Raw genomic sequence first — 27651 nt, 5'->3', positions numbered from 1 at the left:
TAGTTTTTAACTAGCATTACTAAGTCTAAGGAAAATATGCTCTTCTCAGTGACTGATTAATGGTAAATCCCAGAAGTGTAACACTACAACTGAAATGGTTCTACACTATAATCCTTTTTCTCTATTCCTATAACAACCTCTTAAGACAAATAACTAATAACCCCTTGAATTATTGACAGTATCTCAAAATGGTCAGAAACAAACAGTACAAACTGTACACAATGTTGTTCTGAATCAAGTCAATGGAGTTTTGAATGACATCAATAGTAAGGAAAACACGATGAAGAGTGTTCTTAATTTTAAAGCACAAATGTATGCGTATATGTAGGGGCCAATATTGCCCAGTACTGTAAAACTCAACACTACAATTCTGATAAGAAAAATACACTCAGGGCTGGAGGGATGGCATTTGCCTGTAAAGACAAAGGATCCCAGTTCAATTCTCCAGGACCCACATAAGTCAGATGCACAAGGCGGTGTGTGCATCTGGAGTTCATTTGCAGTGGCTGGAGGCCCTAGCATGCCAATTCTCATTCTCCCTCTCTCAAATAAATTAATAATAATAAAAATAAAAACACGTTAACTGAATCTAGAGAAAGAAAGTATGGGCCGGATGTGGTGGTACATGCCTTTAATCCCAGCACTTGGGAGGCTGAGGTAGGAGGATCTCTGTGAGTTTGAGGATAGCCAGAGATGAATTCCAAGTCAGCCTGGGCAAGAGCACAACAACCCTGCCTTGGGAGGGAGGAGGAAAGGAGGGAGGAGAGAAGGAAGGAAGAAGCTATGGGATATAGGGACAGAAAATTAATGGAAAACCCAATATATTCTTCATAATGGCGTAAAGATATTACTTTAAATTGTACATATTGAAAACACAATTATATGCCCAATTTGTTAACCACCAATAACTACAAAAAATAACTAAGGCTGCTTGAGTAAATAGTTGATCCAGACCTCCAGCAAAAACTGTAGAACAGAAACCTGGGAAAACCAAGAAGTGAAAGAACACCATGGTCACAGAAAAAAGTCATAGAGACCAGTCTGAACAGACTGCAATTGGCCAAAGATGATGTAATTTGATGCACAGTGACTTCAAAAGACTAAATCAAATAGAAAGTTCATTAAATACATACATATAAAACTAATTGGGAGAGTGCTGGCGTAACATGCACAAGGTACCCAGTTCAATATCCTAGAATCAGCTAATGGTACATGGTGACAAGATGATCAGAAACTCAAGGTCATCATCCACTACATAACAAGTTTGAGACCAGCTTGAGATACATGACATCTTGTCTCAAAAACAAAATAAAATTAAAAATAAAAAAGCTAATGGAATTTCAAGGGGAAAGTGTGGCGGGGGAGAGAATTACCATGGGATTTTTTTATAATCATGGAAAATGCTAATAAAAATTTTTTAAAAAGGGCTGGAGAGATGGCTTAGCGGTTAAGTGCTTGCCTGTGAAGCCTAAGGACTCAGGTTCGAGGCTCGACTCCCCAAGACCCACGTTAGCCAGATGCACAAGGGGGCGCACACGTCTGGAATTCGTTTGCAGTGGCTGAAGGCCCTGGTGCGCCCATTCTCTCTCCCTCTATCTGCCTCTTTCTCTGTCTGTCGCTCTCAAATAAATAAATAAAAATATTTTTTAAAAAAATTTTTTTAAAAAGCTGGATATGGTGGTGCACTTTTAACTCCAGGACTACAGAGGCAGAAGTGGGAGGATGGTTTTGAATTCAAAGCCTAGAACTACAGAAAGTTCCAGGACAACCTGAACTAGACAGAGTGAGACCCTACCTCAAAATAAATAAATAAATGGACGAATGGCTTAGCAGTTAAGACATTTGCCTGCAAAGCCCAAGTACCTAGGTTTGATTTCCCATGTAAGCCAGATGCACAAAGTGACATATGCTTCTGAGTTTGTTTGCAGCTGCTAGAGGCCCTGGTATGCCCAGTCTGTCTGCCTTCTCTCTCTGACTGCAAATGATTAAATATGGGGGGAAAAAAAGGGTTGGAAAGACGGTTTAGCAGTTAAGCAGTTGCGTGTGCAGCCCAAGGACTCTGGTTCAAGGTTAAATTCCCCAGGACCCATGTTAGCCAGATGCAGAAGGGAAGCGCATGCATCTGAAGTTTGTCTGCAGTGGCTGGAGGCCCTGGCGCGCCCATTCTCTATATCTGCTTCTTTCTATCTGTTTCTCTCAAATAAACAAATAAAAAACAAAAAAATTAATAAATTATGTAAATATAATTTGATTAATTTATTTCCTTTATGATAAAAAGGGAAATGGCTGTAGAGATGGCTCAGCTGCTAAGGTATTTGACTGCAAAGCCTAATGAGTTCATTTGCAGCGCTGGAGGCCCTGGTGCGCCCATTCTCTCTATTTTTGTGTCTCTTCCATTTCTCGCTGCTTGTAAATTAATTAAAAATATTTGAAAAGTCAGGCTGTTAATAGGATGGTACTGTATATATGTAAGTAGAAGAAAAGATTAATGGGGGTGAAAGGTCTAAGTGAGGTCAGGGGAAGAGACTGAATAAAGGAAAAGCAGAGAGAGGGCTAATCAAAACCTAAGAGGATATGAATAAGTCATATGGAAACCTTTTTTGGACAATGGAACACAGAGGAGCCATAGATTGTTACTAGAAAATTTTCAGTGCCAGGGATGGGATACCTTCTAGTGAGTTGTTGGCCAGGGAGGTCCCTGATGCTCCCAAAACATTACAGGCCATTTCCAAGGCCCTTGGCTTCCCACCAGGAATAGAAAAGACCCTATTGCTGAAAACGCCACATACTGCTGGAGCTGAGTTGAAAACTTCCTCCATATAGACCAGCTGACACAAAGCTGGAAAAAGCCATGCTGCATGAAGTTCAATGGGAGAGAGAGAAATCACCAGTGAAGATACCCAACAGTGAACACTGTAAGACTTGTATTTGGCTAGCCAGGCCAAATGAGCCAATGGGTGCAATAGTGGCACATCTGTTACAGGGGAAACTAACTGCCCTCTAATTTGACTGGAGGCCTGTTCCATGGAGGGAAAACATGCCTGATACTGAAAACCTACAACAGGGGTAGTCAAGAGCCCCAGGGGTATAACATCTGCTGGTGGTGTCTGGCTAAACATATATACTATGCTCACCAAACTGCCAAGTAAGCACTTCTCTTAATGTTCATACCCATATATTAATGCTACTCTCACTTTTGGTTAGAGAACCTTCCTTTTTTAAAATGGCAGTGACCTTGGGATAACTCAGAAGGTACCATGGTGCTGAGAAAAAGTAACAGAGGAGTGCTCAGCACTGAAATATATCAGCCACACCTTTCAAGGCTCAGGGCCCATTGTGAAACAAGTGGTGGAAAGAATTTAAGAGCCAAAAGAAGGGTACAATGTGTTCCTCCAGACACAAAATGGCCTGGATATCCATGACCTCACAGTGTCTGACACTACCTACATCATCAAAACAAAATATATGATGGACAGTGGTGTTTCAAAGGGGAAAGTCAGGGGAGGGAAGGAATTACCATGGGATATTGTTTACAGTTATGGAAGTTGTCAAACAAAAAAAAAAGTCAGGCCTGCGGGGTGCCATGGCGCACACCTTTAATCCTAGCACTCAGGAGGCAGAGGTAAGAGGATTGCCGTGGGTTCAAGCCCACCCTGAGACTACATAGGGAATTCCAGGTCAGCCTGAACTACAGTAAGATCCTACCTCGAAAAACCAAAATGAGAAAGAAAAAAAGTCAGGCTGGACAAATAACTTTAGTGGTTAAGGTGCTTGCCCACAAAACCTAAGGACCCATGTTTGATTCTCCAGGACCCACAGAAGCCAGATGCACTTAGTGGCACAAGCATCTGGAGTTTGTTTGCAGTGGCTAGAGAAGCTGGAGGTCCTGCTGTGCCCATTATCTATCTTAAATACATAATAATTGTTTTAAAAAAGATGACCTTATCTACTAGATAATACCCTTAAAGGAGTAAAAATAAAAATATTATCTGTGATTTGCTTTAAAATACCCCAGAGCAGGCATGGTGGTGCATGCCTTTAATCCTAGCACTCAGGAGGGAGAGGAAGGAGGATCACTGTGAGTTTGAGGCCATCCTGAGACTATGTAGTTAATTCCAGGTCAGCCTGAGCCAGAGTGAGACCGTACCTCGAGAAACAAAATAAATAAATAAATAAAAATAAAAACGAAATGCCCCATAAAACAAAAGTGGGCAGAGGAGCATAAAGCAAGAATGGAAAACGATGGTAAATGCTTAAAATGACTGATAATTACTCATTGTTTTACCATTTCTAATTTAATATTTGTTTGGGGGAGGTAGATTTTATAAAAATGCTATCATATACACACAAATTTCTGTCCTAGCATATAAGTCATCTTCCTAAACAATGACATACATCTCCTATTCCTTATATTTTATTTGGTCTTTTCCACAGCAATTTCATAGGAATCCTCTGAGTCTACTGTACTCCCTGATCTACTATTCCTATGTTCAGGAAAAGAACGGTATGAGAAGCTCCATAACTATTCAGTTACTTAACAGCACCACTTACCCTGAGCTTGTAGAAGTTTAAGGGTGGCTTCAGCCCTGGCTCTGGCTTCTCTCTGCGACTTAGTTAAAAGCTTCCCTTCTTTTTTTAAACGTTCTTTTCTTTCTTTTTCTTTTTGTTTTTTCCTTTCTCTTTTTTCTTGTTCTAATCGTTCCTATAAAAGAGTACATGTCAAATAAGAATTATATTAGCTAAGTAAATGTAAACAATCCAAACTTCAAAGCTCTTATGAGATATATGCAAAGTATGTAAGATGGTTCCAAATGAAAATACTTTGAATGCTATACATTATTCTTATGTAATATGAGGATACATCATGGTCAATACAACATAGGGACATTTGTTTCTACATGCAAAAGTAAAGGTGAGATGTTTCTGTAATCTCTTCCATATAAAGGTTATAACAGAACAATAGTATAACTAAATTGTCTTTATAAATATGAAGTTTTAAAAAGGGATTAGAGATTTCTATAGAAAACAGATTTCAAACAACTTCATGAAAAACGTACCTCTTCTTTACGTTTGGCTTCTAGTTCTTCAAGTCGTTTTATACGTTCTTCTTCTTCTCTCTTCTGTCTTTCTTCTTCTTCTTTAAGCTTAGCCAGGGCTTCTTGCATAGCTTTAACAGTAGCTTTGCTAGGTCCTTTCTTTTTCTCTTTTTCCTTTTCATCCTTTTCTGCTTTCTTTTTCTTCTTATCTTTTTTCTTTTTATCTCCTTCATTATCATCTGCAAAAGAATAAAGGCAAAGTGCTTAAAAAAAAAAAAAAGTCCCAGCAGGGCTTAGTGGAACAGGACTTTAACCCCAACACTCAGAAGGCAGAAGTAGGAGGACACCAGGAATTCAAGGCCACCCTGACACTACACAGTGAACTCCAGGTCAGCATGGGCTACAGGGAGACCCTACCTGGGGGTAGGGAGAGGCATATACTGTGGCAATAGTGAATAAACCCTAGCCAGAATTCAAGGACTGTAACAGGCCAAGGTTTGTGCCATCAGTGGGCTAGGGCCATAAGCATCAAGGCATTCTTAGCACCTAAGTACCTAGAACAGCTCAGCAGGCCCTATGGTTAACCTGCTGGGACATCTACAAAGCTGGTGTTGTTCTGAGTTGTCATGATGAACACAAGAAGATAAAAAAATCCTGTCACAATAAAAAGGCAATACTGTATTTCAAGTACTTAACCTATGGAAATGGTAGATGCACGTGCCTTAAATTCTAAAAAGAAGATGGCCTAGTTGCCACTTATATTTCTATAGCCACATTCACTGTGAAATAGGGATGATTAAAATGATATCAATTATATGCAGATATAAGAAGAACAAAATACAAAAATACAATTATACTCCAGGAAGAATTATAATTTGTAATGCTTCTGTGGTAGCAATTCTCTTCAAAGTTTAAACAATAAAAACTTCAATGGTTAAAACAGTATTGTCAACTTTTTAGCTTAAAAGTTTTCTACTCTAAAGAAACCAATTAGTTTTAAGAATGTAAATCATTTAATCATAAGGTACGTTTATTCTAAGAGGAAGAAATCAGCTGGAATGTTTGTTTCCTTTTCTCTAGTACAAAAAACATGGCTTCTCAGCAGGGGATATAGCTGGGTAAGACAGCTTGATGAGCATGTGCAAAGCACTAAATTCAATCCAAACGCTGCAAAAAAATAAAAAGAACAAATCACATGGCTCATTATAGTTTAAGTAATGTTAACTAATCTGAGTATGTTAGTTTTACCTTTTCTATTTCATAATTTAAACTGGGTTTTTATAGATAGCAAAGAACTTAAATTTATTTATGATATTGCTTGAATTTTCAGGAGGAAAAAAGTTTCTCTGGAAACTTAGCCTTCATTAATAGCAAAAACTAGTATTCACAATGAAATTTATAAACTTCCAACATAGAAATAAGCCATCCAAAAGATATGTTATTCTACATAGGTAAATATGTAAAAATAAAAAAAAAACTAATCAGAGTACTTAGATTTGTTTGTTTAAAACAGGTGATGACTCAAAAGGCATAGTGCTGAGAAAAAGCGACAGGAGTGCTCAGTACTGAAACATCTCTATCACAGCTTCCAAGGCTCGGGGTCCATTGTGGAAGAGGTGCTAGGAAGAATGGAAGGGAATACATGCCTGACACTAAAAACCTATGACGGGGCAAAAGTCATGAGCCCTAGTGATACAATGCCTTATAAACCCGTCCCTGCTGGGTGTGACTAAGTACATATATTATGCTCACCAAACTGCCTGGTAGGTAGGCACTTTTCTTATTGTTCATACCCATATATGCTACTCTCACTTTTGGTTAAAGAAGTTTCATTTTATAGATGGTAGTGAACTCTGGGATGACTCAAAAGGCACCATAGTGCTAAGAAGTGACAGAGGAGTTCTCAGCACTGAAACATCTATATCACACCTTCCAAGACTCGGGGTTCAGTGCAGAAGAGATGGCGGGAAGAATGTAAGAGTAAAAGGAAGGGTAGGACTACTTACAATGCAATCTTCCAGAAACAAAATGGCCTGGATATCCATGACCTCACAGTGTCTGGCACTACGTACACAAGACTAGTACAACAGGAGGAAAAGATGATGGCATCTAAATACAAGAGAAACTGATGGAAATAGTGAGGGGACATGATGGAGAGTGGGGTTGTGAAAGGGAAAGTGAAGGGGGGTTTTCATGGTGTATGGTCTATAATTATGTAAGTTGTCAATAATAAAAAATAAAAATGTTGGGCTGAGGAAATGTCTCAGCAGTTAAGGCATTTGCCTGCAAAGTCTAAGGACCACAGCTTGATTCCCCAGGACCCACGTAAGCCAGATGCACAAGGGGGCGCATGTGTCTGGAGTTCATTTGCAGTGGCTAGAGGTCCTGGTGTGCCCATTCTATCTATTTTCCTCTTACCCCCTTCTCAAATTAAAAAAAAATAATAATATTTTTAAAAACTAAATAAAAATAAAACAGATGTGTAATGCATGCCTACAATCATGGCACTCAGAACCAGAGGCAGGAGGATGGCTCCAAGTTTGAGTTCAGTGTGGTTTTCACAGTAAGTTACAGGCCAGCATAAGACCTTGTATCAAAAAATAAATAGGAAGCCAGGCGTGGTGGTGCACAACTTTAATTCCAGCATTCAGGAGGCAGAGATAGGAGGATCAACATGAGTTCGAGGGCACCCTGTGAATTCCAGGTCATCCTGAGCTAGAGTGAGACCCTACCTTGAAAAACCAAATAAATAAATAAATAAATAAATAGAGCTGGAAAGATGTCTTTGCAGTTAAGGCGTCTGCCTGAAAAGTCTAAGGACTTATGTCCACTCTCCAGGTCCCACGTAAGGCAAATGCACAAAGTAACATAAGTGCACAAGGTGGCACATAGCATCTGGAGCTCAACTTCAGTAGCTGGAGGTCCTAGCATGCCAATTCTCGCTCTCTCACACACATACACATTAAAAAAAAAAAAGGCCAGTTTGTTGGGCTTCCTCAAAATAAACAAACAAAGAACATTCTCACTACATCGTCCAGATTAACTCCTAATCCTGGGCTCAAGTGCTTTTCCTGCCTCAGTCGGCTAAGTACCTGAAACTACAGGTATGGCACCAGCTCCTCAGGAGTACCTTTTTCAAAGCTTCTTATAATTACTTTATAAGCAAAGACAAGTCACCAAATGGTGCTGGAACATAATGATCACACCTTCAACCACATGAAATGACAGTTTTTTGTGCCTGTTACCCACCTTCCACAGTCACAGGAGTTTCTCCTTTCTCTTCAGAGACAGCTTCAGTATCAGGGATCCCTTTGGATTTTACAGCTTCCTCTTCAGATTTCTTTTGAGATTCTCTTTGTTTACTCTGATCCTTTTTACCTGTTTCTAATTCTTCTTTTTCTTTCAGCTTCCGTAACTTCGCTTTTTCTTCATCTCTCTTTTTTCTCTCACGCTCTTTCTTTTCTGCCTTCTTTTGGGCCACTGTCTTGATTTTGAAGGCAGAATCACCATCTTCATCCCCACTCTCCACATTAGGACCTGGCTTATTTTTTTGATTTTTCTTCTGTCCTTTTCTAGTCTGTAAACATATATCTGATTCATCACCACTGTCACCTGAAGAATTTACTCTGGAACGCTCTTTAATTTTTTTACTATTATCTTCTTCCTCTTCTGAGGCATCCCACTTTTTATTTGACTTCTGAGCTTTCCCTTTAGCTTTCTTAGAAAGCCTACTAAAATCATCGTCATCATCACTCCCAGAGTTTATTTCCACTTTTGGTTTTCCAGTCTTTTTTGACTTTGAATCTTTACCTTCTGATTGGTCACTATCATTATCATCAAAACTTGTTTTTTTGCCTTTCTGTCCTTTTTTCTTTTTATTTTGTTTTGAGACAGTTTCTTCATCATTGTTTTCTGTTGGCTAAAAAGTTTCCATTGTTAGAAATAATAAACAATTATTTTCATCCCTTAAAAATAACTGAGATCATCCTCAGAGTTAAGAGCTTCACTAAAGCTTTTTTTAAAACCTTTTTAAACTTTTCAAAATAATTTTAAAATGTTATATTTTTTGTTTATACACACACGAATCAGTCACATACCAGACATTCAACTAATCTAAGCCAGATATCCATCACCCATTCACTACACATCTTAAAATCCAGGTGTTCTGAAATAAGGATGGGAAAAGAAAATTGAAGATGGGAGATGTCATCATCTCCAAATATACCAATTTTATGAATAGGCAACATATCACTAAAAACCTTTAGATTCCCAAATAAAGCATCTTTCTATTTGTAAAACATTTTTAAGATTCATTATTTATTTCCTAAAAATCATGTGCTACCTTTGGCATATGTCCGCCCCCCACCCCTTAATTTGGGAGAGGGTGAGGTGGGCATACCAGGGCCTCTTGCCACTGGAAACAAATTCCAGATGCATGTGCTACTTTGTGCATCTGGCTTTACATGGGAGGCTGGGGAATTGAACCTGGGCCATTAGGCTTAGCCTGCAAGTGCCTTTAACCACTGAACCATCTCTCCAGTGTCTGTTTTTGTTTTTCTAGAGACCTGATCAGATACACAGAATTTCCTTCAAGAATTTATCAGAGAAGAGACATGAATGTGAATCATCATTTCAGGTTTCCATTGGTATATTTTATAGAAATTCTTAACATCTCCACAATCACAAAAGTCTCCAAATGCAGCTCTCAAGAGCAGCACTGGAAGCAAGGAGAAAGCAGAAGACAAGTGTCTTTCACCTTCACTGTAGCAGCTTCTCTGTCAGTCTTGATGCCCTGAGTTTCTAAAGACAACTCTTCCAGTTCTTTCAGAATATCTTCTTCACTAGAAATGGAGTAAAATACAATTTCAAGTATTGAAATTATTTCTTAGTCAAATCCTGTATTCAAACTAGTAAAACCAAATGTATCTTAAACATACTCACTCAAAATCCTGTTTCTTCTTCTCTTTTTTCTTTTTCCCCTTTGATTTTTGTTGTTCCTGTTCCTTGGCAGCACCAGCTCCTTCTATTTCTGCTGCCAAGGCATCAAGATCATTATCATCCTTGGCACTTAAATGAAAGCAAAGAAGACCTAAATGTTACTCAAAAGCACATTCTCATTAGAAATTTTCTTGTTTTAAATCTTTTTTTGATGGTGAGCTTTCTTCTCTCTCACTCCCTCCCTCCCTCTCTGATTCTACATCAAATAAAATAGTGATAGGATTTTAACTCAGAAGTCTGATTACACAGTCAGTGGCTTAACTGGCAGGCCTAAATCCTGATTACTAAGGAAGCGGGAAGCCTAGTTAAGGAGGTTTGGTAAGAAAGTGTGATGAGGGCTAGAGAGATGGCTTAGTGGTTAAGGCATTTGCCTGCAAAGCCAAAGGACCCAGGTTTGATTCCCCAGGACCCACATTTAGCCAGATGCAAAACAGGGCGCAACTGTCTGGAGTTCATTTGCAGTGGTTGGAAGCCCTAGTGCACCATTCTGTCTGTCTCTCTCTCCCTCTTTCTCTGTCAAATAAATAATTTTTTTTAAAGGGTGATGAATCCAGGCGTAGTGGCACACGCCTTTAATCCCAGCACTTGGGAGGCAGAGGTAGGAGGATCACCATGAGTTCAAGTCCATTCTGAGACTACATATTGAATTACAGGTCAGCCTGGACCAGAGTGAGACCCTACCTCGAAAACAAGCAAACAAACACAGGGTGATGAGAATAGATGGGCATCTGACTCACACCAGGGCCAGGCAAGATAAATATATTTTAGTCAAATATATTAAGGTGATTACATCAACACTTAGAACCAAATGTATGCAGAAAGGAACAGATAGAACTAAGGAAGATGCTTAAGTCTCATAAGGTAACCAGAACCTGAGCCTAACCTAGCACCTCCCAGGAATATCCCCAACAGAATATATGCCATTTTTTAAATTGGATTGTTTGTGTTTGTTTTTATGGCCTGGTCCCACTCTGGCCCAGGCTGACCTGGAACTTACTTTGTAGCCCAATCTGGCTTTGAAGTCACAGCAATCCTTTCTACCTCAGTCTTCTGAGTGCTAGAATTATAGATGTGAACCACTGTGCAGCCCAATATTTAAAACTACTGCAGAGGTTGTGCCACCTCCAAAAGTTTGCCAGCCCTCACACAAATTATATTTGACCTATCAAAAGAGCTTAAGGGGCTGGGCGTGGTGGTGCATGCCCTTAATCCCAGCACTCGGGAGGCAGAGGTAGGAGGATCGCCAAGAGTTCGAGGCACCATAGTGAATTCCAGGTCAGCCTGAGCCAGAGTGAGAGACCCTGCCTTGAAACACCAAAAAAAAAAAAAAAAAAAGCTTAAGGGGAGAAGGACTGCTATGAGTTCAATGCCAGCCTAGACTAGAATGAGATCCTACCTCAAAACAAACAAACAATCAGCTTAAGGAATGTTCTTGTATATTTGGCTATAGATTAGCTATGATAATTTGAAGGTCACACAGTATGAATGTAACATACCAGGAACTCAAGCTTAAATCTGAATGTTACTATCTTCCTAGAAAACAAAATCTAGTATCTGTTTTGTTCAAAAACTTCAAACATAACCACAATTATCATATGCAATACAATTGAATCTTAAAAATTCTGATGGCTTCTAAAATGTTATTTCAGGGCTGGAGAGGTGGCTCAGTTGTTAAGGCACTTGCCTATGAAGCCTAAGGACCCAGGTTCATTTTTGCAGTACCCATATAAGCCAGAAGCACAAGGTAGCACATGCATGTGGAGTTCATTTGCAGTGGCTAAAGGCCCTGAGGTATCCAATTCTTCTCTCCCCACCCCAAATAAATAAAATTAAAGTGTTTTTTCAAAAGGAATTGAACCCAAGGCCATGAAGATGCTGGGCAAACATTCTACCATTGAGCTAAATCTCCACTACCCTTTATTTTGTGTGACTGTCTCACTATGTATTCACTACGGCCGCAGACTTACTGTGTAGCTCAGACTTGCTTTCAATTTGTGATTGAATTGACTGAAGTCTTTTAAGTAGCTTGGATTACAAACACTACCACAGTGTGCCAATGTATATAAGAAAAGGCACATGCTCTATATCTTAGCTGTGGTAATGGATATACAAATCTACACGTGGAGATATATATATATATATATATATATATATATATATATATATATATATATGCACACATACACACAAAAAAAATAAAAATGTAAATAAAACTAAGCAAATCTGATTCTGACTAGTGAATTTAATCAATATCAAAATATCTAGGTCAAGATACTGATGCATAGCTTTACAAGATGCTACCAGGGGCAGAAACTGGATAAAGGGACACATCTCTATTTTTTCTTACAAGTGATTGCACGGTAATCTACAAATAAATAACTCTTTAAATAGACACTGTTACCAAAATGAAAAGTCTGAAGAAATATTTGTTGTATAATTAAATGATAAGGGTTGTTCTATATTTTAAAAACTCCTATTAACCTTAATCAAAAAGCAACACAATTTTTAAAATATTTATTTGAGAGAGAGAGGTAGAGAAGAGAGAATGGGCATGCCAGGGCCCCACATGAGCCTCCTTGTGCATCTGGCGTACATGGGTCTTGGGTCCTCCTTTGATCTTGCAGGCAAGCACCTTAACCACTAAGCTACCTCTCCAGCAACAGCAATACAATTTTTAAGTGGGAAAATCAGAAGAGACACACCAGTGAGATTCAAAATTGGCAAATAGAGTTAAAGAGATGGCTCAATGCTTAAAGACACTTACTGGTAAAACCTGACTCAGGTCAATTTCCTAGCAACCGTGTAAAGACAGACAAAGTGGCAGAGAACTACAGATTATTCCCCAATTAATACAAATCCTTAAGATTTCTAAGAATCTCTTGTATCAGCCCTTCTTCACCTACTGCAAGAGGTTTTAGGGCTTGAGGGATGGCTTAGTAGTTAAGATGTTTGCCTGCAAAGCCAAAGGACCCCAGGACCCACATTATGCAGATGCACAGGGGCATCTGGGGTTCGTTTGCAGTGGCTGGAGGTCCTGGCACACCCATTCTCTTTCTCTGTCAAATAAATAAATAATTTTTTTGAAAAAAAGAGGTTTTAAGCACTGGCTCAAAGTGAAGCATGGTACCAACTGTAATTTAAGCACCTGAGGAATAGAGACAAAAGGATTGTGAGTTCAAGGCCAGCAAGGGCAGCACAGGGAGATCTTGCCTACAAACTCAGAAAAGGCTCAAAAATTCTCTGACACTCTGAGGTAATGCTCTCTAAAGTGAAGGCTTTGTGACTGCTTGATCAATAGGCCATGGCAAAAATGGTTAAGAGTTTCTGGGCCTAAACTTCCTGGCTCAGGCCACATTAAGAGGTCAAGTACTAGCCAGGCATGGTGGCGCACACCTTTAATCCTAAGCACTCCCAAGGTAGAGGTAGGAGGATTGCTGTGAGTTCGAGGCCACCCTGAGAATACAGAGTGAATTCCAAGTCAGCCTGTGCTAGAGCTTGGAGGGACTGGAGAGGTTAAGTACAGGTTTCAGCTGATAGTTGCAGATGAGATCCCAAAGAACAGCCATCATCAACCAACGCAAAAGGTAAAGAAATGAGTAAGGTAGGCTTTAAGGTTCAGAGCCACCATGGCTATAACCAAAAGATAGTAGCAGAAGCCATCTACCTAAACCTAATCATGTCCAGTACTATTAAAGTTAATAATTTTTATTGATTTAAGCTACTGAGTTTGAGATGATGTGTTACAACACAATAATAACTAGAATATTCCCGTATTTTTTCTATTCCTAACCTGAAGAAACGACAAGCATGATGGCAGAAGGAAATAAAATCCAAACTAATCACTCCTTCCTCTCTTCCTACCTTCAAGTTAACAAACAGAAACTTTCTAAAATCTCAAGTGCTGAGGAAAGAAAAGGCCATGCATGATCCTGTTGTTACCTATGTTCACTCTACTTGGGTTTCTGCTCTCTTATCCTTTTAGCAATAGCAAAAAGGGAAAGCAGAAGGGAAAATCCTATTCTTTACTCTTATCTCAGCAGTAACATTTTCAAAAGAGAAATGGGAATCCAGTCTTGCTTTCTAGCATATTGCCTTTGCAACCTCCATCTCTTCTTACTCTTGGAGACATAAGTAAGAAGAAAAGCAAGACCTAAGGAAGGAACAGTCTTTCTCATTCATTCTCTCTCTCCCCTCCCTCTTTCTCTGTCAAATACATAAATAAATAAAAATAAAACATTTAAAAATTTAAGATGTAGGGCTGGAGAGATGGCTTAGCGGTTAAGCGCTTGCCTGTGAAGCCTAAGGACCCCGGTTCGAGGCTCGGTTCCCCAGGTCCCACGTTAGCCAGATGCACAAGGGGGCGCACGCGTCTGGAGTTCGTTTGCAGAGGCTGGAAGCCCTGGCGCGCCCATTCTCTCTCTCTCCCTCTCTCTGTCCTTCTCTCTGTGTCTGTCGCTCTCAAATAAATAAATAAAAATTAAAAAAAAAAAATTTAAGATGTATATACCATGGAAAATATGGATAGTTGCTACCTTATCACAAGTTACTATCACCGAACATCTATAAGCTTTTGTACAAAATTTCCCATTAAGTTGTTTCAGGTTGATGAAAGCAATCAGATGTAAATTAAATGCTGCCAAAAGAAGGTGCTATAATACAGCTGTTTTAAAAGTGTATCAAAGACTGGGCGTGGTGGTGCACACCTTTAGTCCCAGCACTTGGGAGGCAGAGGTAGGAGGATCGCTGAGAGTTCAAGGCCACCCTGAGACTACATAGTGAATTCCAGGACAGCCTGAGCTAGAGCAAGACCCTGCCTCAAAAAAACAAAACAAAATAAAATAAAATAAAATGTATCAAAAAAAAAAAAAAACTGACTCTCTATTGAGTGCATGAAAGCTGAATTCAAAAAAATCTTAATACAATATTAGTAGCATGCACCTGCAGTGCCAGTTACTCTAGAGCAGGATCGAGTCCAGGTCTTAGGCAATATGACAAAACAAAGTCTAAAAAAATAATGAGCAAAATCTATTATAGGAGATGACACACTCCCAGGGAAAATAGTCTTCTAGTTGTTCAAAGCATATGACCAGAAGCAACAGTATGTCATTCTGGTCAAAAAATGCTAAGTCGGGGCAGGAGAAATGGATTAGTGGTTGGAGCGCTTGCCTGCAAAGCAGAAGGACCCATGTTCAACTCTCTAGATGCAAAGGTGAGGCAAGCACAAGATTGCACATGCCCACTAGGTAGTGCAAATATGTGGAGCTTGATTGCACTAGCTGAGGCCCTGGCATGCCAATTCTCTCTCTCTCTCTCTCTCTCTCTCTAAAATAAAAAAATTAAAAATGCAAAGTTCTCAGGTACTACCCCACATCTTCTCAATCAAAGTGCACAATTTATAAGATCTCCAAGTAAACTGTGAGAAATGCTGATTTAGATTCAACAAAATGATGTCATCCTTCTCATCAATGCTGCCAACATGAGCCTTACAAAATTTCATATCTGGGACTATTTGATCCAGAAATATTCTAAGGGTGGGCATGATGGCATGCACCAATAGCCTCAGCTACACAGAAGGCTGAGGAAGGCAGACCACTTAATCCCAAGATTACAATTCCAGCCTGAAAAACAAGGCAAGACTTAATAAATAAATTCTTTAAGCAATGATATGACTTTTTCCTGAATTAACTAACTCACATGCTAGGCTCTCACTTAAACATAAATTCATAGTCTTTGTAGCCCACAGCAATGAGTCTTGCCCTTAATCATTGCTAAAGGATTATTTCTACCTAATTTACTTTGTACAATGCCAAGTGTAACCAAATAAATGTTAGCAAAAGTTTTTAAGCAATCATCCTGTTGAGAGGGTGTTTTTGAATAACCAACTTGCTGAGCACCAACATTATTACTGCCATAGCTGGGAATGGTGCCACACATCTTTACCCCAGTACTCAAGAGGTTGTTGTAGGGGGATCACTATGAGTTCAAGACCAGCCTGGGACTAGAGGGTTCAAGGACACCTAGGCCTAGAAAGTCTACCTCCAAAAATAAAAAATAAATAAATTAAATAAAAAAATAAACTACTGGCAATATAATAGCAACTGAGGATCTCATACAATACTTATTGTCCTGATGATCGCCTCAGGGTATGCAAAAGACCTAGAGACACACAGCATTATGCTTCTCACAATCTAGCATGCTGTCATACTGGCAAATTGTATGACAAAGTGATTGTTGCAGTCTGGTTCACATTGCTGGTAGAAATCACCCACCTAAGAGCAGCTTGTGGGCAAAAGAGGTTTATTTTGGCTTGCAGAATTGAGTGGAAGCTCCATGATGGCAGGGGAAAATGATGACATGAGCAGAGAGGGTGGACATCACCCCCTGGCCAACATAAGGTGAACCACAGCAACAGGAGAGAATGCCAAACACTGGCATGGGAAACTGGCTATAACAACCATGAGCCCGCCCCCAACAACACACTCCCTCCATCAGCTGGGAACCTAGCATTCAGAACACCTAAGCTTATGGGAGACACCTGAATCAAACTACCACAGTGATTTTCAAAATGCATAATAACTTTCAAAGGCAAACCTGAAATTAAAACTGAGTTCCTGGGCTGGAGAGATGGCTTAGTGGCTAAGGTAGTGGCCTGCAAAACCTAGGAACCCAGGTTCAATGCCCCAGTACCTACATAAACCATATGCACAAAGTGTGCATATGTCTAAAGTTTATTTGCAGTAGGTGTGCCCATTCTCTCTAAATAAATAAATTAAAAAGTATTAAAATCCACTTTCAAAATTAAAAAAACAGTGGAATTCCCATATTTAGTCATAACTCTGCAGTATCTGTATGTACATGCCTATTTGCAACATTAAAGGTACCCCCCACCCCAAACCCATCCAGCTGATGAACAGTTTGGAAAAGAGGCAGCAGGTACCATGTCTGGCACAAAGGTGTCAAATGGCAGCCCCTGAAAGGGTTCTAGGAACAGATGAATGAGGAAGACTTTTAAGCAAAGGAAAACAGTGATGAAATAAACGAAGTTAAAAGTAAGGCTTTGAGAAAAGGCACCCTTTGCCACAAATGGAATGAAGTTGGTTCTGGTGCCATCCCTATTTAAACATCTTTATTCCCTATCCTAACATCTGTTCCTACCTAGAGCTAGAAATATAATTTTTGTAAAGAAAAAAAGGTTAAGGAAGGCCAGAAGAGGGTGAGGGGACAATGATACAAAAAGGCCCTTTGAGAGCAAAAGTTTCCTTTTTGTATGCCCAATTCACCTTCCACCTTCTACAAAAGCAACAAAGTTATTTTTTCAATCCCTAAGAGGCATTACTAAGAAAAAGCCCTTATATTCAGAACAATCATAATATTCAATGCAAGACTCATCAGGCTCAACCAAGCACTTAAAAAACCGGTAAAAGTTCCAAATTGAATTTTCTGAAGCAATAAATTCAAACACCAGTTTAAAAACACTGTGCCTAGGAGCCTTTGGGAGGACTTCAAGATGACAGACTCATAACCATGCTAAAACTTCAGGAGAGGAAACAGGCAAGGTTTGGGGACTTTAGTAGTAGAGGGGACATACCAGACCCCTGCACTGGGTGGTGTGTAAGGGTGCACTCTGCAGCATGGATAAGGTACAAAAGCAATCAATCTACCAGTTTTTCAACTGGGGCACTCTAGTGCCTGCCTAACCCCTACACAGTCAGGCTAAGTACTAGATGGTGGAGCTGGTGAGAGATCAGCCTTCCTCCACAACCCTGTGCTCTCAGACTGGGGGACCAGCCCACAGAGCGGATGGCTGGGCACAGATGGTACCAGCTGTTGTGCAGCTGGGGAAGGGGATGGGTCACATGATACCTTGAGCAAGTGAGCTGTTCACTGAGGCCATATCCCTATGCTCTCAAAAAGAGCAACTGACATGCTGCAGACGAAGTGGGACCAACCGATTTCCAGACCACACCATACATAGTCCTGTTGGAGCATGCAAACAGGCAATCTGCCTGAATCCAACACAGTGAACCAAAAACTTCAAGAGCTTGCACAAGCAAGGACTCTACCTGACTCCTGCAGGCAAAGTGGTTCTTACCAAAGACTGGCACCTTCTGCACTAGGGGAGTTTAGAGTGGGATCACAGAGAACTAGACCATCCACACAGCCTTTGGAGCCAGACCCACCCCAATACACCCTGATTAAGGCCAAGCCCCAATAAGCAAGATCTTCACACTCCCCTGGAGCCTGCCACCAGCAGCTGTAGCCAATCCCACCACCAAAAGGACAGCAAATGAGCAGCATGACAACAGGGCAAGAGATTCCACCAAGAATGTCTAGTCCCACAATGGAAGCCGCCAGTGAAAACATACAACAGACACAGTATTCCAAAATGAAAGCATGGTAAGCTCATTAAGCAAACTTAACGAGACCATGAACAAAAGAATTGCAGAATTGGAAGAAAATCATCAAAAAACCAACAACCACATAAATGAAATGCAACAGAGCCATTAACTAAAACAGCTCTCATCACTCATCGGAACATAACTGAAGAAAATCACAGAAATCTTAATAGACAGAAAAGCAAATTGAAGGCAAGTCAACAAATAGAAGAGCTTCTTTCTGTCTTACAAATCAATAAAATAAATATTTAAAATATTTCAAAAAAAGAAAAATGGATCCATCCATCTACTGTCTTCAAGAAACCCACCTTACCATTAAGGATAGAGACCTCTTCAGGGCCAAAGGGTGGAAAATGATTTTCCAAGCAAGTGGAAATAAACAAATATATAGGACTATATATACTTATATTTGACAAAACAGACTTAAGACCAAAAGTAATCAAAAAAGACAAAGAAGTCCACTTCTTACTCATCAAGGGAATGATCCAACAACAATCATAAATCTATAAGCACCACATTTTATAAAGCAAAACCTACTTGACAATAAATCAGAACTAAATCCCAATACCATCATAGTAAGGAACTTCAATAAACCACCAACATCAATAGACAGATCATCCAAGCAGAAAATCAACAGGAAAATAATAGAGCTTAACAACACAACAGACCATTAAACCTAACAGACATTTACAGAACATTCCACCCTAATTCCACAAAATACACATTCTCCTCAGCAGCTCATGGGACCTTCTCTAAACTATACCACATATTAAGGCATGAAGCATGCCTCCAAAAATTCAGGAAAACTGACATAACTCACTGCATTATATCTGACCACAACTCATTAAAGCTAGAAAATAATAAGAGAAACAACAGAAAACACACCAGCTACTAGAGATGAACAACATGTTTTAAAGACTCTATTAAATAAACAATGAAAGGGTTGTGGGAGAAATCAAGAAGGAAACTGTAAAATTTCTACAACTGAATGATAAAGAAAACACAACATACCAGAATTTGTGTGACACAATGGAAGCAATCCTAAGGGGAAAATTCATAACATAGCACTACATACCTTCATAACAAAGACAGATCTCAAATTAATCATCCACTTAAAAGCATTGGAAAAACAAGAACAATCCAACCCTAAGAATTCCAGACAGAAATAAATAACACCAGAGCAGGATTTAATGAATTGAAAAATAAACAACTGGAAAAACTGATGAGGGCTGGAGAGATGGCTTAGTGGTTAAGGTGCTTGCCTGTGAAGCCTAAGAACCCAAGTTAAATTCCATAGTACCCATGTAAGCCAGATGCACATGGTTGTGCATACATCTAGAGTTTGTTTGCAGTAGATGGAGGACCTGGCATGCCCGGCCATATATGGTGGCTGGCTCATGCCTTTAATTCCAGCACTTGGGAGGCAGAGGTACAAGGACTGCTATGAGTTTGAGGCCAGCTTGAGACTACATAAGTGAATTCCAGGTCAGCATGAACTAGAGAAATCCTACCTTGAAAAAAAAATTGCAGGACTTGATGGGATAATCAGCTGAATTCTACCAAGACTTCATTGTAGAGCTAAAACAACTTTTTCTCAAGCTACTTCACATAAAGGATTTAAGGCCCAAATCATACCAAATGGGGAAAGATTCTAAGTGTTCCCATTAATATCAGGAAAAGACAGGGGTGTCTGCTCTCACCACTATACTTCAACATATTATTATTATAAGTCCCAGCCCAAACAATAAGTCTAGAGAAAGAAAGAACAGGGATTCAGGATGGAGAGATGGCTCAGCAGTTAATGGGCTTGCCCAAAAAGCCTAAGGAGCCACCAGTACTCATGTAAGCCAGATGCACAAGGTGGCACATGCATCTGGAGTTCATTAGCGGTGGCTGGAGGGCCTGGCGTGCCCAATTTCTCTGTACCTGCCTCTTTCTCACACCCTCTCTCAAATAAATATCTTTTAAAAAGGAAATAAGGGAAAGTGTGGGGGTGGAGGGAATTACCATGGGATATTTTTTATAATCATGGAAAATGCTAATAAAAATTTAAAAAGAAAAAAGAAATAAAAGGGAATCATATTGGAAAGGAAGACAACAAACTAGCCCTATTCACAGATGACATAATTCTATACATAAGCGACCCAAAAGTCTCTACCAAACACTTCTTAAAGGTGAACTTCTTTCAGTAAAGTGGCAGGATTCCCTATACATCAAAGACAAACATAAAGAGAAGGAACTCAGTGAGAATGTCCCATATTTTAATAGCCACACACACACAAAAAGATATCTTAGAACATCACTAACCAAGAAGTTAAAGACCTATACAATGAAAACATAAAAACACTGAAGAAAGAGAGTGAGTAGAATATGAGAAGATGAAAAGATCTCCCATGCTCATGGATTGGAAAAACCAACGACATAAAAATGGTCATTCCACATATAAGCATCTAAAAAAGTGTTCTACGTCACTAGTCATCAGGGAAATGCAGATTAAAACTACATTGAGATTCCATCTCACTCCTGTCAGATTGGCCACCATCATGAAAACAAATGATCATAAATGTTGGCGGGGATGTGGAAAAAGAGGAACCCTTCTACACTGCTGATGGGAATGCAATCTGGCCCAGCCATTGTGGAAATCAGTGTGGAGGTTCGTAAAACAGCTAAAGATTGATCTACCATATGACCCAGCTATAGCACTCCTAGGCATATATCCAAAGGACTCATCTCATTTCCTTAGAAGTACATGCTCAACCATGTTTACTGCTGCTCAATTTATAATATCTGGGAAATGGAACCAGCCTAGATGTCCCTCAACAGATGAGTGGATAATGAAGATGTGGCACATTTCTACAATGGAGTTCTACTCAGCGGTAAAGAAAAATGAAGTTATGAAATTTGCAGAAGAATGGATGGACCTGGAAAGGATTATACTAAGTGAGGTAACCCAGGCCCAGAAAGCCAAGCGCCACATGTTCTCTCTCATACGTGGATACTAGCTACAGACGATTGGGCTTCTGCGGGAGAAGGAAAATACTTGGTAGCAGAGGCCAGTAAGTTAAAAAGGAGACATAAAGGGAAGAGAAAGGAAGGGAGGAGGATACTTAATAGGTTGATATTGTATATATGTAAGTACAATGATTGTAATGGGGAAGTAATATGATGGAGAATGTAATTTCAAGGGGAAAGTGTGGGGGTGGGGAAGGAGGGAATTACCATGGGACTTTTTTTATAATCATGGAAAATGTTAATAAAAATTTAAAAATTAAAAAAAAAAAAAAGGCCATTCCAGCCAGGCATGGTGGCTCACGCCTTTAATCCCAGTGGAGGCAGAGGTAGGAGGATCGCCCTGAGTTCGAGGCCACCCTGAGACTCCATAGTGAATTCCAGGTCAGCCTGGGCTAGAATGAGACTCTACCTCGGAAAAACAAAACAAAACAAAACAAAAACGACCATTCTACAGGCTGGACATGGCTTAACAGTTAAGCGCTTGCCTGTGAAGTCTAGGAACCTCGGTTGAAGGCTCAATTCCCCAAGACCCACGTTAACAAGATGCTCAAGGGGGCGCATGTGTCTGGAGCTCATTTGCAGTGGCTGGAGGCCCTGGCACGCCCATTCTCTCTCTCTTTCTATCTGCCTCTTTCTTTGTCACTTTCAAATAAATAAATAAGAATAAATAGCCGGGCGTGGTGGCGCACGTCTTTAATCCCAGCACTTGGGAGGCAGAGGTAGGAGGATCGCCGTGAGTTCAAGGCCACCCTGAGACTACAGAGTTAATTCCAGGTCAGCCTGGACCAGAGTGAGACACTACCTCGAAAAACCAAAAAAAAAAAAAAAAAAAGAATAAACAACAAAAAAAAATTTTAAAGGCCGTTCTACCAAAAGCAATATACAGATTCAACACAATACCTGTAAAAAGCACCATTCTTCACAAATGTAAAAAAGTATTCTCAAAATTCCTATGGAAGTACAGAAGGCCTCAGATATTCAAAAGTATTTTCAGCAAAAGAAACATCTCTACAGGTATCATACCAGATTTCAGGTTATACAAAAAAGCCACAATAAGTGGGGCAAGGTGGTGCATGCCTTTAATCCCATACTTGGGGAGGCAGAGGTAAGAGAATCGTTAGGGGTTCAAGGCCACACTGAGACGATATAGTTTATTCCAGATCAGCCTCCTGGGCTTGAGTGAAATCCTACCTAGAAACTCCCTCCACCCCCCCCCAAAAAAAAGAACCAGTAATAAAAACAGCATGGCACTGGCATAAAAACAGACAGACAGGGCCTAGAGTGATGGTTTAGCAGTTAAGGCGTGCCCATAGATGGTTTAGCAGTTAAGGCGTGCCCATATTCTCCCCTCCCCCCTCTCTCAAATAAAAATACATTTTTTGTTAAAAATTATATATGTTTTTGGGAATAAAGGCATGTGCCACTACACCCAGCTAAAATAAATATATTTTTTTTAAATGTGAAGTCTTAGCCAGGCGTGGTGGCGCACGACTTTTATCCTATTACTTGAGAGGCAGAGGTAGGATCACTGTGAGTTGGAGGCCCCCCTGAGACTACATAGTGAATTCCAGGTCAGCCTGAGCTAGAGCGAGACCCTACCATGAAAACCTAAAAAACAAAACAACAACAACAAGAACAACAAAAAGTGGAGTATTTAGGGTAAATGCCCAGGAGTGGAATGGGTCAGATGGTAGATTTATTTTCATCTTTTTCAGGAATTTCCATACTGATTTCCATAGTGGTTATACCTGTTTTACTCCCACCAGCTGTGAGGGTTCTTCTTTCCCCACATCCTTGCCAACATTTGTTGTCATTTGGTTTTTTGATGATTGCCATCCTGACTGGAGGAATAAGATGGAGTTGCAAAATTGTTTTACATTTACATTTCCCTGATGACTAAGAATGTTGAACATTTCTTTAAGTGAGTAATACCCATTTGTATTTCTTCCTTTGAGAATTCTCTGTTCAATACTTTGCCCTTTTTTTTTTTTTTTTTTTTTTTTTTGTTTTTCCAGGTAGAGTCTCATTCTAGCCCAGGCTGACCTGGAATTCACTATTGAGTCTTAGGGTGGCCTCGAACTCACGGTGATCCTCCTACCTCTGCCTCCCAAGTGCTGGGATTAAAGGCATGCACCACCACACCTGGCTGACTGCCCCATTTTTTTTTGACAGAATTGTTTGATTTTTTTCATTGTTTAGTTTTTTAAGTTCTTTTCAGATTTTATATATTAAGCCTCTGTCTGACTTAAGGCTGGTGAAGATTTTCTCCCATTTTGTCAGTAGTCTGTTGGTTCTATTTATGGTATGCCTGTTTGTACAAGCTTTTCAGTTTCATGAGATCCCACTGGTAGTGTGCTTGTTTAATTTCCTGGGCTACTGGAGTACTGTTCAGGAAGTCTTTCTCCACTTCTATATTTTGGAGTGTTCTCCCTAGTTTTTCTTCTAGTTGTTTAATAGTTTGAGGTCTTACATTGAGGTCCTTAATCCATTTGGAGTTCATTTTTGTGCAAAGTGAAAGAAGTGGATCTTGATTCATTTTTCTACGTTTGCTTATCCAATTTCTCTAGCACCATTTGTTGAAAATGCTATTTCTCCACTGAGAAATGAGCTTTGTTGGCTCCTCTGTTAAAGATCAGGTAACCGTAGTTGCTTGAACAAAGGCGTGGATCTGTTCCACTGATCTACATGTCTATTATTTATTCATTTATTTATTTATTTGGCAGAGAGAGATAGCATAGGCACACCAGGGCCTCCAGCCACTGCTGATGAACTCCAGACACATGAGCCACCTTGTGCATCTGGCTCATGTGGGTACTGGGGAATTGAACCTGGATACTTTGGCTTTATAGGCAAACACCTTAACCACTAAGCCATCTCTGCAGCCCAAGACTCTACTCTTTAGAGTTGCTCTACCATGTTTATTGGTATCTATTCACAATAGCTTGGAATTAGAGTCAACCCAGATACTCATCAACTGATGAATAGATAATGAAGATGTATGTAGTACATAACCACAATGGAATTCCACTCAGTAGTAAGGAAAAATTAAATTAAATTTGCAGAAAAATAGAGGGACATGAAAAATATCATCCTAAAAAAGGTCACAAAGATTAAGAAAAAAACATGCTGCATGTTTTCTCTCATAAGTGGCTCCTAAAATGGACCAGCTGAAGAATGCAAGAGTCAAAAGAAGGGCAGGACTCCTTACAATGTGCTCCTCTAGACACAAAATGGCCTGGATACCCATGACCTCACAGTGCCTAACACTACCTACACAAGACCACCATAAAAGGAGGAAAAGACGGGCTGGAGAGATGGCTTAGTGGTTAAGCGCTTGCCTGTGAAGCCTAAGGACCCTGGTTCAAGGCTTGGTTCCCCAGGTCCCACGTTAGCCAGATGCACAAGGTGGCCCGCGTGTCTGGAGTTTGTTTGCAGAGGCTGGAAGCCCTGGCACGCCCATTCTCTCTCTCTCCCTCTATCTGTCTTTCTCTCTGTGTCTGTTGCTCTCAAATAAATAAATAAATAAAATTTTAAAAAAAGGAGGAAAGATGATGACATCAAAATAAAAGGAGACTGATTAAGAGGAGGGAAGGGATATGATGGAGAGTGGAGTTGCAAAGGGGAAAGTGGGGGGAGGGAGAAATTACCACGGGTTATTGTCTACAATTATGGAAGCTGTCAATTAAAAAAAAAAAAATTAAAAAAAAAAAAAAACTTGGCACTGGCTTGTGAATCCCAAACCAGAACTAGGTAATCCCCCTCAGTGAGCAGCTCACCAGGGAGATCTATGAAGTCCCCAAAACAATGTAAGTTGTTGCCAAGCATTTAGTTACCCAACAGAGCTAAAAGTCAGGACCCTATTGCTGAAGACACCACAGGGTGCCACCTCAGGACACCAAGATACCACGTGGGAACTGAGAAGAAAGCCAGTCCTCTCCTGGCAAACCCTCACTGGAAAGTGGTATGGGAGCTACTGTGTGATAATGGTCACCCACAGCATGAATAAGCAGGAGACCTTGTAAACTAAGCAATCTATCAGCCGGACAAGAAGCACATACTTGTGTAATACTGGCACACCGCCTTTTTGGGTAACTAACTGACCTCCTATTGGACATAAGCCTGCTCAGCAGGTGAAAACTCATAACTGACACTGGGAACCAAGTGAGTGCCCCATAGTCAGAAAACTTACAACCACCAAGGAGAAGCCGCCATTGTTCTCTGCACAAGCTGCATGGGTACCCTCATCAAAATGTCTCTCAAAATTATATGCATATCCCTGTTAATCAAAGGCTACTCTCATCCTTGGTTGGAGAATCTGTTTCATTTTGAAAGATGACAGAGAATACTAGGGAGATCCAAGATCCATCAGTTCAGCAAAAAAACATAACCAACTGCTCACCACAAGATGTACCACCTCAACCACATTAACTGGGGTCCAGAAGACACTGCAGAGGAAGCAGGGACACTAATATTGCTCCCAATGCTAGCCTGACAACTGCCTCTAAGGAAATAGTAACAAACATGGCAATGAACTGAAACACATCATAACAGAAATACAGAGGCTACAAAGAATGCAATACTAAAAACAAACTGCTAACATAGGCACCAAAGTTCAGGGACTATTGTGGAAGAGGAGGCAGAAAGAGACTAAGAGCCACAGGGTGGGTAAAAATATACTGAGGCACAGACCCCCCACAAAAAAAAATTAAGAGAGACTCTAATTACCCCACAGTGAAAACTAAGGACCCTATTGAGAAGCAAATCAGTGAAATAGGGACCAGGCAAGATGGGATACAAGACTATGGCCTATATAAAAAATATATAATTTTTAAAAGAAAAACTCTGCATAAAATTACAATGGCATTTCATTTATCTATGACATCACAAACAAGGATTCTATATTTGAATTTGGGCTGGAGAGATGGCTTAGTGGTTAAGACATTTGCCTGCGAAGTCAAAAGACCCAGGTTTGATCACCTAGAATTCAAATATGGCAGATGCACAAGGTGGAACATGTGTCTGGAGTTTGTTTACAGTGGCTGAAGGTCATGACATGCCCATTCTCTGGCCCCTTTCTGCCTCTTTCTCTCTCAAATAAAATTAAGTGTAAAAAAAGACTTAAAAAATATGTGTTTGTGAATTTTCCAAATGAATGGATACATTCTAAACAATGTAGAGTTAAGAGCTAGCATGTACTTTAGTGGTAGAATACTTATCTAGAGCCCAGCGTGGTGGCGCATGCCTTTAATCCCAGCACTTGGGAGGCAGAGGTAGGAGGATCACTGTGAGTGTGAGGCCACCCTGAGACTACATAGTGAATTACAGGTCAGCCTGTATGAAAGTGAGAACCTACCTCAAAAAAAAAAGAATGCTTATTTAGTATTCACAAGACCAATGCTTTCAAATCCCCAGCACTATTTGAAAAAAATAAAATTCAGGCTGGAGAGATGGCTTAGCGGTTAAGGTGTTTTCCTGCAAAGTCTAAGGACCCAGGTTCAATTTCTCAGGACCCATGTAAACCAGATGCACAAGGTGGTGCATGCATCTGGAGTTTGTTTGCAGTTGGTAGAGACCCTGGCATGCCCATTCTCTCTTTTTGCCTCTTTCTCTCCCTCTGAAATAAATCATATTTTAAAATAAAATAAAATGCATACTTAATATGTAAATGTTTATTATAACTATAAAACTTCCTAAAATATGTACAAGTGTCTAAGTTTGTATAATCATGAGGAAGGTAGAGATCACAATTATAGATTAAATAAATTTACTTATGAATTTGCAATGACTACTGGGCATGTCTGCTCCTTAGACTCTTCTACTTTTCCATGTAAATTTTTTCACTTAAGAAAATTCACACTACAGCAATAAAGACCAAAGGGATAAAATGAAAAGTCCAAAAACTTAAAAATCTACCCCATGGATTAAAGATGGCTATCAAATGGGAGAAAATACTTACAAATCATGTATCTCATTAATTATCCCAAATATATCAAGAACTCTTACAACTTGACAATAAAGACAATCCAGTAAGAACTGGGCAAGGCACCCACATAGACTTTTTTCCAAAAGAGATTAAAATTGGCCAGAGAGAACATAAAAGAGATATTTAGTATCAGCAATAACTGTAAAAATGTCAACCAAATCCACAATGAAAGCTGGGCATGTATGGTACAAATCTGGAATCCCAGCACTTAGGAAGCCTAGGCAAG

General features: G+C 39.9%; 1 protein-coding gene and 1 non-coding gene across 3 annotated transcripts in view; both read right to left on the bottom strand.

Annotated features, from left to right (window-relative positions):
• Eif5b (eukaryotic translation initiation factor 5B) overlaps window positions 1–27651 on the bottom strand; it is a 99245-nt gene that overhangs the window by 57235 nt on the left and 14359 nt on the right. For both annotated transcript variants that reach the window (XM_045147740.1, XM_004669781.3), the window contains exons 2-6: window positions 9978–10103; window positions 9793–9877; window positions 8286–8955; window positions 5058–5275; window positions 4552–4702 (exon numbers count right to left, since the gene is read on the bottom strand). In XM_045147740.1, coding sequence (XP_045003675.1) covers window positions 4552–4702; window positions 5058–5275; window positions 8286–8955; window positions 9793–9877; window positions 9978–10103 — 1250 coding nt within the window. The remainder of the gene's footprint in view (window positions 1–4551; window positions 4703–5057; window positions 5276–8285; window positions 8956–9792; window positions 9878–9977; window positions 10104–27651) is intronic.
• On the bottom strand, window positions 9598–9676 carry LOC123460543. Its single transcript, XR_006637084.1, has one exon. It is a non-coding gene; the product is annotated as a small nucleolar RNA SNORD111 (small nucleolar RNA).

This window comes from Jaculus jaculus, chromosome 4 (genome assembly GCF_020740685.1).
Source record: "Jaculus jaculus isolate mJacJac1 chromosome 4, mJacJac1.mat.Y.cur, whole genome shotgun sequence".
NCBI lineage: Eukaryota > Metazoa > Chordata > Mammalia > Rodentia > Dipodidae > Jaculus > Jaculus jaculus.
This window is presented reverse-complemented; position numbering and strand designations above follow the sequence as displayed.